The sequence below is a fragment of the Physella acuta genome, unplaced genomic scaffold, assembly GCF_028476545.2.
Source record: "Physella acuta isolate Inbredline_101_S28 unplaced genomic scaffold, ASM2847654v3 ptg000638l, whole genome shotgun sequence".
In the NCBI taxonomy this organism is placed as follows: Eukaryota; Metazoa; Mollusca; class Gastropoda; family Physidae; genus Physella; species Physella acuta.
Window position 1 is genome coordinate 102,738 of NW_026732157.1, and position 14,548 is coordinate 117,285.

The 14,548-nt window shown below is 33.9% G+C and overlaps 1 protein-coding gene across 3 annotated transcripts in view; it reads left to right on the plus strand.

The window, feature by feature from the left end:
• The first annotated feature begins 3,068 nt into the window (after positions 1–3,068).
• Positions 3,069–14,548, plus strand: part of LOC131948315 (small G protein signaling modulator 3) — a 32,225-nt gene continuing 20,745 nt past the window's right edge. For all 3 annotated transcript variants that reach the window (XM_059309890.1, XM_059309889.1, XM_059309891.1), the window contains exons 1-17: positions 3,069–3,226; positions 6,989–7,176; positions 7,426–7,492; positions 7,699–7,829; positions 8,064–8,258; positions 8,468–8,602; positions 8,718–8,834; positions 9,610–9,688; positions 9,796–9,941; positions 10,058–10,153; positions 10,742–10,873; positions 11,685–11,876; positions 12,315–12,470; positions 12,764–12,927; positions 13,159–13,252; positions 13,510–13,629; positions 14,062–14,147. In XM_059309890.1, the coding sequence (XP_059165873.1) occupies positions 3,160–3,226; positions 6,989–7,176; positions 7,426–7,492; positions 7,699–7,829; positions 8,064–8,258; positions 8,468–8,602; positions 8,718–8,834; positions 9,610–9,688; positions 9,796–9,941; positions 10,058–10,153; positions 10,742–10,873; positions 11,685–11,876; positions 12,315–12,470; positions 12,764–12,927; positions 13,159–13,252; positions 13,510–13,629; positions 14,062–14,147 (2,165 nt within the window). In that variant the 5' untranslated portion in view covers positions 3,069–3,159. The remainder of the gene's footprint in view (positions 3,227–6,988; positions 7,177–7,425; positions 7,493–7,698; positions 7,830–8,063; positions 8,259–8,467; positions 8,603–8,717; positions 8,835–9,609; positions 9,689–9,795; positions 9,942–10,057; positions 10,154–10,741; positions 10,874–11,684; positions 11,877–12,314; positions 12,471–12,763; positions 12,928–13,158; positions 13,253–13,509; positions 13,630–14,061; positions 14,148–14,548) is intronic.

Consider the following 14,548-nt stretch of genomic DNA (forward strand, 5'->3'; position numbering starts at 1 on the left):
AACCATAACACAACCACAACACAACCACAACTTAACCACAACACAACCACAACACGACCACAACAGAACCACAACATTAAAAGCACCACCGAACAACACGCTTTCCTAGGAGCCCGCGCCCAAATAGAGCCTTTCCAGCATAAAAACAAACAAAAACACAACACAAACAAAACACAACACAACCACAGTCACAACACAGCCACAGCCACAACACAACACAACCACAACACAACCATAACACAACCACATCACAACCACAACACAACCACAACCACAACACAACCACAACACAACCACAACACAACCACAACACAACCACAACACAACACAACCACAACACAACCACAACACAACCACAACACAACCACAACACAACCACAACACAACCACAACATTAGAATCACCACCGAACAACACGCTTTCCTATATAATTACATACATATACGTTTTTGAAGGAAAGTGCATATGCTCCACTCTATGTGGGAAGCCTATTGACTTATGCAATCTGGTAACGTGTTGTATTTCATAACGTGTTGTGTGCTATGTTTTGCGTATATGTATTTATGTTGATAAATATGGCTGTGTGTGGAAGTTTTGTTTATATTTATAGTATGTTGACACAATCCTAAGTCCAGATCATATAGTCACTGTTGGAGTATCAAACCGATATTTAAAAAAAAAAAAAAAAAATTTTTTTCAAATTCCCAACTTTACAAGTACAACGTATTGAGAATAGACTGAACCCAAATTTCCGAAATTTCCACGAAATGACTTTTCTTATGTAGGTGTCTTTCATAAGAGACGTCGCACTCCAGTAGGAGTAAAGGGTTGGGGGGGGGGGGGGTCGTAATTTTGAGATGACGCGTGACGAGGGGCAAGGGATGCAGAGTTTCTTCTAGGCATCTATTCGGGGGGGGGGGGAGTCTGTGTATGTATGAGTGTGTGGTGTGCTGTGGCGTAGCGGGGAATTGGTCATGGGAGGGGTACAAATATTTTTCCATATGTATAAAGTCATATATATATATATATATATATATATATATATATATATATATATATATATATATATATATAGGGGTGTGAGTCCATGGGATTATAACCCCCCTATCCCTTTGCCTACGCTACTGGTGGTGTGTAATAAAAGTTTAGGCATATATTAATGATGTTTCTTTTGCATATTAATCTATATAATTTTATTCATTTACTACATCACATTTTTAAAAAGCAGAATTTTAAAAAAAAGTAACGTTACTTATTTTACTGTTTGGTGTCACCCTATTGGCTGGTGTCACCCTGTGAGGTTTTGAGAGGCTGGGTGTGTGTGTGTGTGTGTGTTACGGCCAAAGTTCGAATCACAGCCAATGTGTGTATTTGCTGGCTCTCTTGGCAAATGCCATAAGAGCTTACAATTTACAATACACACTCATACACAAACTCACACACACACTCATATACACACACGCACGCACACAATCACCACAATATTGGGGCTATTGACAGAGGGGTAATGTCAAACACACTTTTTATCGGGATTTTGTACTTCTGTGTGGGTGGGGTGGGTTAGTATTTATTATGGGGGTGATAGGTCTTTAAAAATGTTATATATATTATATCTATGGTGGTTCGGGGGTTGAGTTTTAGATTTTATTGTTTCTTGTTATTTTAATTTGTCCACGATTTTTTGTCTGTGCTGCAATGTAAGTAGAAATTTCCTATTTTTGTAAATACAGTGTGTATTTTTTTTCCCATGTAGTAGCCTTATCGTCTGATTACCTGTGGGTAGCTTTTTGTCCTTGTTGCATTCCAAATAGAATGCTATATTAACACGGCGCGAACTATATATTACTCACAATAAAATCTCAGCCAGATCAATAAAACGCTATCGCACCGTAGCGTACATCGAAGATTGGCCAGGCCATCTCAGCCAGTGTGAGCATAGACCGGCCAACATGTAAAATACTTTGTCAGTTTTCAAACTCTTCGGAGTTTTGCTAAAAGAGCTTTCTAATGCGCATTTGGTCGCACTTTGTGCTTATGGGACTCTAAGCAACGTTGGAAAGAAATTAAAGTAGAAAACGTACTTTCACAATCAAAGATATCTAGAAGTATCCTAACTGCGTGCTCTGCTTTTGCAAATTATAACTTTAAAATTTTAAGGCTTAATAATATTGAAACGTGTAGGTTACGTGCCCTTCTGCTTTTTGCAGAAGTTTCTTCTGTAGGCCTAGATGAGTTGATTATCATTATAAATTTAAAACTAGATCTAGACTCTAAATATTATTGAAAAAAGTAGGCTATGCGTCCGTCATGTCATGGCAGGAATGAAAAAGAAAAGCACGTCTTGAAATATGCTTCTATGCCCTCTTGGCAAAAAGCTTTTGCTAATCTGCCTACTTGCTTTTAATGAAATACACCCCGTTAGAATTAGGCGCAAATATTATTCTAGATATAAATAGACCTCAAGGATTTAATTTTTGTTATCTTGCAAGAATTCTGTTTCCTTGTAAATCAAATCTAAATCTATATTAGATCTAAATATCTTTGAATACATTTAGATTCTAGATTTAGTCTAGTTTTGCAATGCGATTAAAATTTTGTTTTAATACAGTACAATTTTGCACAATAGATCTAGATCTATATCGGTTATTCATTTTTGTTTTTTATTCTATAGGCTACATGCATATAATTTATCAAACTAGGCCCATACAAGGACCCTAACTAATAGACCTATTCATTGCAAATTTAATTATAATTAAGAATTAGAATCTAAAAACTCAATCAGATTTTGTAATCCGTAAGCGTAGAAATTTTAATATTATAAAAATGTGACACGTTGCCATTTTAAAATTCCCAACAATTATTTATTTTGCAAAAATGTATAAATTCAGCGTTTTAGTTATAAAAAACATATTTATGTTTCAAAATATTAATTTTAGTATTTTATCAAGTAATTTATACAAAAATATGTATGAAACCGTTGTTGGTTATCTTGAATTAGTTACACATTTTTAAAAATCTTGGTTTGGCTTATTATTTCAGAAATATTGTCTGCTGCGTAAACGGGAAATAATAATTTAGCAACAATGTTGGGAAATGGTAGATTTAGAATGTTTTGAAGTTTTTTAATAGCAACAGTTGTAATTCCACATTTTATTTACGATGGAAATCGCTAAAGCAATGTTTGGTGACCATTCCAGCGAAGGTTATAGTAGTAAGGCAAGAGAAGGTATGTGATTAATTTATAGGCCGCCTACACATCTAAAATAAATGATTAAAATAATTTTAAAATAGTCGACTGAGGAGACTCCATTTCGAATCAATTCAATTGTTTTTTGTTTTACTGTCTGATCTGTAGTCCAGATCTAGATCTAGATCTAGACTCTAGAATCTACATTTTTCCAGATCTGCTACTTACTACAGTAACCACTTGACTAGATTTTAGCACTGTTAGGTATAGGCAATCCACTACCACAGATTCTATTAATTAGACCCAAGTCAGGCAGTCGTCAGTGTGTGATGCCAACCACACTCACTGACACAACAGTTACTCAGGTACTGACGGTACTGTGAACTGTAGTGAGTGAGTGTTACAGCAGTGAAGAGTAGTAGATCTAGTCAATATTGTTGTGCAGTTCTGTGTAGTCAAGTGACTTAGTGTAGTGTACAGGGTCTGGAAAAAGTCTAAAATTTAGAAAAGTGAATTTCAGACTTTAAAGTTTAAAGAGTCTGCTAAAGATCTAAGATCTAGATTCTAGATCTAGTTTTAAAAAGTCTGGAATCTAGTTTTAGAAACAAATCTTGTCTATGAAGTCCATATTTTTCGACTAACAAAAAGGCAAAAATGTTCCCCACATGCGTGGCGCAGGTCTACTCTGAGTAATGTGTGTTGTGACATTTTTGCTAGATTTCAGAATAGACTCATTAGCTGAGTTAATAGTTAATTCGTCATTGGGAGAGAAGAGGTAAGGGGGAGGGAAAAGATATTTTATTGTGTGACTGACCGGGTGAAAGTTTTATGAATATTTTAAATTAAGTTGTCATTTAGGCCCTAATGAAAGAATGACCGGCCTCAGAAATGTTAGGCTATCAATTTTACCCTCTATTTTTCATTAAGTTTGTCTGAGTTTGCAGGCAGGCAGTCATAGAAAAAAATAATTATAGTTGACATATGTGAGTGGTAGTTTGTTTTATCTATCTGTATTGTACCCAACCCTGCCGTTTAACTATTGTTGGAATCTTTGCAAATGCTGACAGTTAGGGCTAGACTAACTACGGTCACTTGTGTGAACTCACAGTAACAGTATATAGTTGTTAATGTTTGGCGCATGGGGGGGGGGGGGATCAAAAGTCACATCACAGTTCATGCATGCTGTACTAATTGTAGACAAAAGTTTGTCAGCTAGAAACATAAACAAGGAATGATGTAATACAGGCTGCATAATGTTTTTTTTTTGCTCCAATTTTTCTTTTCAAGTAGCCTATTATTTCTAAAATATGATTTACTACATCTAAGACCTAACAAAAGCAGACCTCAATTAGTAAATTACTTTATTATTATTCTATTTAAGTAATTAACTCTCACTAGTCAGCAATACTATTTTAGTAGTGAATACTCAAAGGACAATGCATTACATAGTCATACACTGAATTACACTGTTCACTTGTTACAGTTAATTAATACAATTATTTTTATAGTAATTTTATATCTAAAAATACATCACCTTCCTTAATTTGCAGCAATTTAATAAATAACTTAGTCATCCATATTGGCTCACTTTAATTTTCATATGCCGAGGTCACAGAAACAAGTAAACTCTATTTCACTTGCCCCATAGATCGTCAGGTTTGAAAGGGAACTTTAATTTTAGTGCCTTTGTTATCTGTTGTGTACGCAGACAATTAATATTAGTGGCTTAACCAACGGACCTATAACTCTACAATTAGATTTTGGTCTTTTTCCGTCTTTTAGCTTTAAAAAACCCAGTGATTTTTTAAAATGTATACCGGATTTTTAAAAAAGGAGTAAACCATTTTTTTTTGGTCACTTTTCAAGCCATGTCTCCAGATTTTTCTTGGCCTGACACATTGTCTTTTTTCTTAGGGACTCTGGGTAAGGGTCTGTCATGCTAAGCTGGTCTTCTTACAATACAATTTTGCTGAAATCAATATTTGTAAAGTAGAATGATTATTTTTTACTCACAGCTGAATGGACCTTGTGAAAAAGTTACAAATCAATAATCAGTTCAGTAATGTTGAATAAGTTAACTAACTTAATTGTTTATTATTTTTAGTAAGGTAGCTTAAAAGGCACACTAGCAGTTTAGAAAAATGCAGATGAACAGAAAAAGCATGTATATTTTAGTTAATTTTTTTTTGTTATGTCTTTTACTCAACTGTATGAATTATGCTTTCTAATCAGATTAAATTTTAATGCTTTTATTTAAAAAAAAAACAAATTATCCTGTTGAAGCTGACTCGATATGATTTTAATTTCATATTATATATTTACTAGCTGCATCCCGTGCTCCGCCACGGTAAATCTTTTTTAAATGTACCAACTTTGGAACAGAACAAAACAAACAAAAACAACACAAACACAAAAAACACAACCACAACCACAACACAACCACAACACAACCACAACACAACCACAACACAACCACAACACAACCACAACACAACCACAACACAACAGAACCACAACAGAACCACAACACAACCACAACAAAACTACAACACAACCACAACACAACTACAACTTCAACACAACCACAACACAGCCACAACACAACCACAACACAACCACAACACAACCAAAAAACAACCACAACACAACCACAACAAAACCACAACACAACCACAACCACAACACAACCACAACCACAAACAAAACAAAACAAAACACAACCACAACACAACCACAACCACAACTACAACACAACCACAACCACAACACAACCACAACAAAAACACAACCACAACACAGCCACAACACAACCACAACACAACCAAAAATCAACCACAACACAACCAAAAAACAACCACAACACAACCAAAAAACAACCACAACACAACCACAACACAACCAAAAAAAAAAAAACAACACAACGACAACATTAGAATCACCACCAAACAACACGCTTTTTTAGGCGTCCGCGCCCAAAGAGAGCCTTTCCAACATTAAAAATTTAAGTCACATAAATAGATCCTACTCCATAACTTATAATAAAACAATGCGATGCAAATGAATGTACGGCAAGTGATGTTTACTTTTATGGTTCTAAGAAAACACATTGGCAATGTAATTAGAATTACCACCGAAAAACACGCTTTTCCCAGGCGTCCGCGCCTAGAGAGAGTCTTTCCAGCATTCTCTATACTATAATTATAAAATTTCACCATCTGTTAACACCAAAAAACAAAAACAAAAAATAGTGATTTTGAGAAATCATAGACTAATTAGAAAATAATATAAATAATCTTAACATTTTTCTCTTTTAATTATGAACCTTAACATAGACTAATCAATGCGGTAGTAATAAAAAAAAGATTAACTTAAATTATTGTTGAGTTAAATATATTTTCAAATTACCTCCCTTGAAAAAATTACCACACAAAAAAAAGTTGAATTAATTAGTTTTTTCGACCTACTTTTATGGAAATGTATCCACTTTTTCTAGGAATATAAACGAAAATGATATTTGACATTGATCCTTTTAATATGTTTTAGCAATGCGCGTGTATTTAATATTTTCTTTAAGTTATGCAAAAGTGTAAACACAGTGGCAATTATAAAATAGCTCTATGTCGTTATATAAACAAACCCTACTCTATTACTTATAATAAGACACTGCGGTGCACTGAAAAGCACACTATGGTGCGTTGTTTACTTTTATGGCTCCAAAAGCTATAGCGATGACAGAAGGAAGGAAGGACTGACACACGCTCAGCCCGCTTATATTATAGATGTTTATATTTTAATTAACAGTGGAAACATTGTCAGAGGATGAGGAAGAAAACATCATTGCCTCTGCCACAGGGGAAGGCATCAGCATTAGTGTCAACCCCAGCTCCAGTAACAGCCACACAGACTTTACACCCACTCCAGGCGGACCATTCTCAGCACTTACACCCTCCATGTGGCCACAAGACATAATGGCTAAAATTAATCACCCTGTAAGTATTTTTTTTTTCTTTAATTACTGTAAACATAAAACTTAAAAGATAACATTTATTATTTTCATAGACTTTAAATTTAAAAGTGAGCGAAAGATCTATATTCAAAGGTAGTGACTTGATTAAATATATTAGATTAGAATTTTGTATTCTTTTATCAAAGCTAACGGAAAGGTTTTTTTTGTCTACCTTAACTACAAACATCTTATTAGGGGTTTATTTCTTAAGTAATATTTTTTTTTTTTTTAGCCAGAAGACCCAAATGGACAGCTAGATTACAGATATGACGAGTTTGGTTTTAAAGTTGAAGAAGAAGGTATATTTACACATAAGTTTAAACTTCCGTACATTTTTATGTAGAATAGCAGACTCATGAAGTTAAACAATTTTTTTTTACATTTAACACTGGTGATAAGTATGGCTTGGTTTAAGACCACAAAATATTTTTTTTAATTGTTTTCTTTTTTTTATTATCCCTGCTGAGACAAATTTTCTTTTTTATTGTATCTCTGTTTATTCCAGATGGACCTGAAGAAAACTCAAGCAAACTTTTGAGTACTCCATTTGTTGAAGATGCCCAACACAGACTGAAATGGACAGCTTATTTAGAGTTCACACATAATAACGAAGTGGGTGACCTTACTTGGGATAAGGTATGTTTTGAATTATTTTAACTTTAATCAGTTTTGTTAATTATGATATTTATTCATGCATCCTGATTAAATTTCATAATTTGGGTGTTTTTTTTTCTTGGGCTTGTGTTTAATCTATTTTGGAAATTAGTATAGGGAAAATTATTGAATCTATATTTTTCATCATGTCTGAATGTGTTTATGTATTTAAAGCTATTATGTAAAGAAATGTTCATGCTGTCCTTAAATTTTAAGGTGGAGCCACGTTTGCCCAGGTCGGAAAAACTTCGGGGTATGGTCAGACAAGGCATCCCACATTCATTGCGGGGTCAGATGTGGCTAAGGCTGTCTGGAGCTTTGGAAAAAAAGAATAATTCTGATCTGTCCTATAAGGATGTTGTTAAGGCTAGTAGCAGTGATCACCTGATGACTTCAAAACAAATTGAAAAGGTGAAATGATTTGCTTTTAAATTACAATTATTACCATGAAACTTAATAGCATATGTAAATGCTACTCATCTTAAACTGTTACTCAAACAGAACCCAAAAATGGTTTTACTTTGAAATTTGTCTATAATTTATATTGAAAATTTTTTTTTTTTTTAAATTGACAAGTAAATTTCCTTTTGTTTACATTTATATTTATTGCTTGTTTGCAGGATCTACTAAGAACAATGCCTAGCAATGCATGTTTTTGTAACATAAATAGCACAGGCATTCCAAGACTGCGCAGAATTTTAAGGGGCCTGGCTTGGCTATATCCAGACATTGGGTACTGTCAAGGTACTGGAGTGGTAAGTTTAAGGCCTGTAGCCAAGTATAAACATAATAGTTTAAGCAATGCACAAGAGAATTATCTAACTAAAGAACAAAGGTTGAAAAGCTTTTTTAACATCTTGTATTTTGTAGATTGCTGCATCTTTGCTACTTTTTATGGAAGAAGAAGATACATTCTGGATGATGTGTGCCATCATTGAGGATTTGTTGCCAGCATCATACTACTCCAGTACACTGATTGGTATTCAGGTAAAATTTAAAATACTTAAATGTTTTTACGTGGTGATCTAAAGCAGTTACAAAACTATGATATTCAGAATCTGCTGGTACAACCAAAATAATTGCTAACATTTCAAAACTGCATTGACTGCAAAGCTGTCTTTTTACCCCTATTTAATATTAAACTTGCAATCACATTTATTGCAATTTATTTATATTATGTAATTTTTATGTAATGCAAATGTGACTTTTTCAAATTTAAAGTGATTTCTGAATCATGTTAAACATTTTCAGAATTTCCACCTTTTTACAATTTTCTATAAAAAAAATATATTTTTCAAAATGCTAAACAAGCATAGATACATGTTTGTTTTTAAGCATATAAAATTGTGATGTCCTAGTATAACAAGTTACATTATATTTCTACGGTTATGACCCGGTATTCACAAAACCAGCAAATAAAAAATTTGTAATATTATTTTTTGAGTAGACCTTCCCTGAGTCCACCCAACTCTGATGGGTACCTAACTCGCGTTAGGGAGAGTAAAGGTGGCTGGGCATAGTGCTGACCACACTATCTCTTCATATGCCGAGGTCGCAGAAACAAGTGAACTCTACTTCACCACTTGCCCTATAGACCGTCAGGTTTGAAAAGGGAACTTTTACTTTACTAACATTATTATTTTTTGTATTATTTCAACAAACTTGGTGGTTGTTAATTAGGTAAAGTTTAGAACTTGTACCTGACATAATCTTACTGTTTGAATCAGAACTCAACATAAAAAGAAATCTTTTTATATTTCAGGCTGACCAACGAGTACTGCGTCAGCTGGTCATTAGCTATTTACCTGACATTGATTTGGTTTTAAAAGAGCATGACATAGGTAAGTGCAATAAATGCTGTAACACTATAGCAAATACATTTTATTTAGTAGTTCTCATTGGATGTTAAAATTATGTCAATTTTTATGCTTTTCTGATTGTTTTACAGAGCTCTCCTTGATCAGCTTGCATTGGTTCCTAACCTTATTCGCAAGTGTTGTTCACATGAAAGTTCTACTAAGGCTCTGGGATCTGTTCTACTATGAGGGATCAGTTGTTATATTTCAGATTACCATGGGGATGTTAAAACTCAAAGTAAGTTCTGTTTATGTTTTTTTTTTTTTTTTTTTTCTAAACTAATATATTGTTTATTTAAATAGAACAGTATTTATGAGGATATACTGATTGTGTATTTACTTCACTTTATCTAGGAACATGAACTTGAGAGCTTCGACAATTCTGCACAGATATTCAATGCTCTATCAGATGTTCCAGGGGATGTTGAAGATGTGGATGAGCTCATTGATGTAAGCTATTTACATTCCAGATGTACATTCTGGTACTATAGATGCATTTTAACTGAAGAGTCAAAAAGTGTTGGAATTGCTTTTTTATTTGCTAACTTTTCTTTGACTAATATTTAAACCAATTGATAGATGCAGAGGAAGTGATTATAAACCTGTAAAATGTGATGCCTTTTTGGTGAACTAGTCATCATCATCCTCACTCCTTTGTGGCCCCTGGGGAGCAAAGGGCTGCAACCACACATCTCCAGTGGACTCGGTTTTGGGCTGCTCCTCTAATCTGTGCCCATGAGAGCCCAGCTGTTTTTGCCTCCTCCTCAACCTCTTCCATGTTTTCCTTGGCCGGCCCACCCTCCTTTTCCCCTGGGGATTCCAGTCCAATGCATGTTTTGCGATGTTTTCTTTTCTTAACGTGTGTCCGATCCATCCCCATTTACGGGCCTTAATATCTTTCTCTATCGGCTGTTCTGGTGAACTAGTAGACCCCTAAAACCGTCTTTTAACTAGAGGAATCTGAGTTGTATGATTATGAAGTGTTGAGGTGCTTTTGCTTGCAAATAGTGTATGTTGAATATTGAAACCAATTTACAGGTAGCATTCCGAGTCTCTGGGTCTCTGACTGATGTTCATGTAGACACACATCGCAGGAAACATTTGGCTTACCTAATGGCTGACCAGGGAGCCCTGGTTAACCCAGAGTCGTCCAGGAATTTGCCGAAGCAGGTGAGTTGTCAGTTACATTGTAAAAATACTTTTTCATGCTGGATGGTTCATAGGGTTGATGAAATTATGCTGTCAGCACCATACTCAGACTCAAGTCCCACTGACTTGGAGTCCAGAGACTAGGCTTGTGATTTATAGTTAGCCAGTGACTGTTCTTAGCCACTCAGTTCCTTGCTTTGCACTTAAGTGAAGGAAAATATCTTCTAACCAAATATGTAAAACATAGCTTGTATTAAACTTCATCAGTGGGCAAGGATTCAGTTAATTCCCTATCTAGTCTATGCCAACTTTCTGAAAAAAAATTCTGATTTAAAAAAAAGCAAGCAATATTGGTTTTGTTTCTGAGATAGTCCAGCATTTTCACCATTAATTATTTTGCTTGGCCAAAGAATAGATTTCATCAATCTTATCTTACTTATCATACAGGACTTTCTAATAGCATTATAATTATCTTGCCTATTACAAAGGACTTTCATAAAGCATTGATTAATAAAAATCTGTGTCCTCTTTATTTTTACTTCAGCACATTTTACAACCTTCATGACTTCAATATTTCTGGATTTGTATTAGGTTTTATTCTAATGAGAATTAACATAGTCCACCTATTTTGCCTTTAAAAGAAATGAAGCAAATTAAAAAAAAAAACTCCCATGTATGTAGAATACTGTGATACAAGTCTGAACCCTGTTCCCTCTGGTGTGTGATGTCATTTATAGATGACACCTAAATAAGAATCATTTTAAACTGCATTTCTTTTCATGATTTTGGCTTCTAACTTAAAGAATTTAATGGCAACTTTTTTTTTTACCAGCAACTGAATAAAAGACATTTAAGGCGCTCTCGATCTTTGATGTCAGTTTTATGGGGAGGAGGTAACACTGAAGAAGATGATTTTGGTAAAGCTAAAAATATACGACAGACAGAGCTTCTAGTAGACCTGAGAGAGGCCATACTTCAGGTGGCTCGACATTTTCAAAGTCTGGACCCCAAGAATTGTAAAGTGGTGAGCATCACATTTGTATTCACTATCAAACACTATCAATTTAAGAAGTTATAAAAATTACTGTCAATAAAACTGTGGGAAGGATATTAAATGGAATGAAATTGTTAAAAAATATTTTCTTCTTTACATTAACTTTAAAAAAGTCTTGTCTACAAAAAAAAAGGGCTTTTTCTTTTTTTCTTTGTCCCTTTCTAGTTTTTATGTAACCTAAACTATTATTTTACTATTCATAATTAATTTTTCAAAGTGAACCTCCAAATGTGTGTACTTGACAATTTTTGACGGACTGGTATTTTTAATTAGACCTCATAATAGACCCCATGATATTGTCTTATCTATTACAGTATTACAAGAAAGATTTAATGTTTTTATTTTAGTTGTACCATATATAGTAAAAAGAAGATGTAAAAAATAAATATTTTGTATGTTTTTCATTAGATCCTGACTGCTGACTATAGCATGGAGAGTCATGCTAAAGATCTGGAGAACTATGTAAATGTTGCCAGAAATAGACACAGAAGAGCCAAAGCTTTACTTGACTTTGAGCGTCATGACGATGATGAACTGGGATTTAGGAGGAATGATATAATTACTGTAAGATATAGTTAAATAACAAATAAAGTTTGGACTATTTGGTTAATAGTACACGTTATATTATAAAATTTCCAATTTCTGTTTGTAAAAGTTGAGAGAATAAAGTATATTAAGTCTGAACAGATATTTCAAAATCTGAAATTTCCTTTATCTTCTAGTTGAGAGAATCCATTCATGCACCCACAAATAAAACATACATTTTGCTTTTCATTGTAACTGTTGTGAAAGTAATGTATTTGTGTTAAGTGTTGACTCTAGACAATCCAAGTGATAAAGATACCTTTTTTAAACAGATCATATCCCAGAAAGATGAGCATTGTTGGATTGGTGAACTCAATGGGTTAAGGGGATGGTTTCCTGCCAAATTTGTGGAGGTCTTGGATGAGAGAAGTAAGAACTACTCATCAGCAGGAGATGATTCAGTCACAGAGGCAATCACTGATTTGGTTAGAGGAACGTAAGTGGTGCTTTCTTTTCTGGGGTGTAAATCTCAAGGGGTTAGTGGGATAGTGTAACTAGAAAAAAATGGAAATGAATGTATTAAGGGGATGAAATAATGAAGTTGGAATAAATGGATACAAAGGGATGTAACAATTAAATAAACAAAAGGCAATGAACCTAAAATAAAGACTAAAAAAGTAATAGATTGTTCTGTGAATGAACCTAAACGTCATCATTTATCTTTCAGGTTATGTCCTGCTCTGAAGGCTATATTTGAGCATGGTCTAAAGAAGTCAACCATTTTAGGTGGTCACTGCCATCCTTGGCTTTTCATAGAAGAGGTAAATCTTTCTTATCAGTGATAATCCATGAACATGTCTGCTTGAATTTGTTGTCGCTTATGAGAAATGTTAGTAATTTCAAATTATATACTCTGTACTGAGTGTAATTATCTGACATGTGATAATCTGATGAACATGTCTGCTTGATTTTGTTATCACTTGTTCTTATGAGAAATGTTAGTAATATCAAATAATATACTATGTACTGAGTATGATTACGTTTAGCTAACTCTACAAGATGTTATCTATAATTTCAGGCTGCCACTAGAGAGGTGGAGAAAGATTTCCAGAGTGTCTATTCCAGACTTGTCCTGTGCAAAACCTACCGGTTGGACGAAGATGGCAAAGTCCTGACACCCGAGGAAGTTTTATACAGGGTGGGTGTTGTTGTAGTTGTGTGGAGACAACCTAAGATTGCTTTCACATAAATCCTGAGTTAAGATAATATTTTGAGAACAGGGTGGTGTAGATCAAGGTAACTGGACATTGTGCTGACCACATAATCCCTAATATGCTGATGTAAAAAAAAGCGTGCATTCTACTTCTTTTACCCTATGTACCGTAATAATTACAAGTTAATCTTTCCTTCTTTTTATAACAGATTGATATACCTGTTAAATCTTTGTGTAACTATTTGAACTATTTAAATTCTTTCTTGAACTGATGAAAATAATTATCTTTCTATAACTGATGAAAGTAACTGTTATATCTTTGTATAACTGATGAATGGAACTGTTATATCCTCGTATAACTGATGAAATTGTTTATCTTTCCGTAACTGATGAAAGTATCTATATCTTCTACTCCAGGCAGTACAGGCTGTTAACATAAGTCATGATGCCTGTCATGCACAGATGGATGTCAAATTCCGCTCACTTATTTGCTGTGGACTCAAGTAAGCAGCCTGCTATTACATGATTAAATTTAACTGTCTATTATAACTATCTTCCAAAATTCGTATGCATTCTTCAAATTGTGATGAGAAATATCAAATGTTTGGAATCACTAAGTGCCTCTTATGGCAAGTTTTTGGCTTAATCTGATAAAGATCTATTGTGGAAATTTACTTTACTTGGGGTTTTGATATTATTTCTCAGCTACTAAGATATATATTGGAGCAGCATTTATCCTAACCATTATGTTATGCGATGAACAATTTGAAAATATAGACTTCATAATAAAACATAGAGATTAAACTGTATAAATTGTTACTTTTGCTCTTAAAAAAACTTTTGCTCCTACTAAAATTTTAGTTTTTTGCTTATTCAAAAATATTACTAAAATGTTGATTTTCCT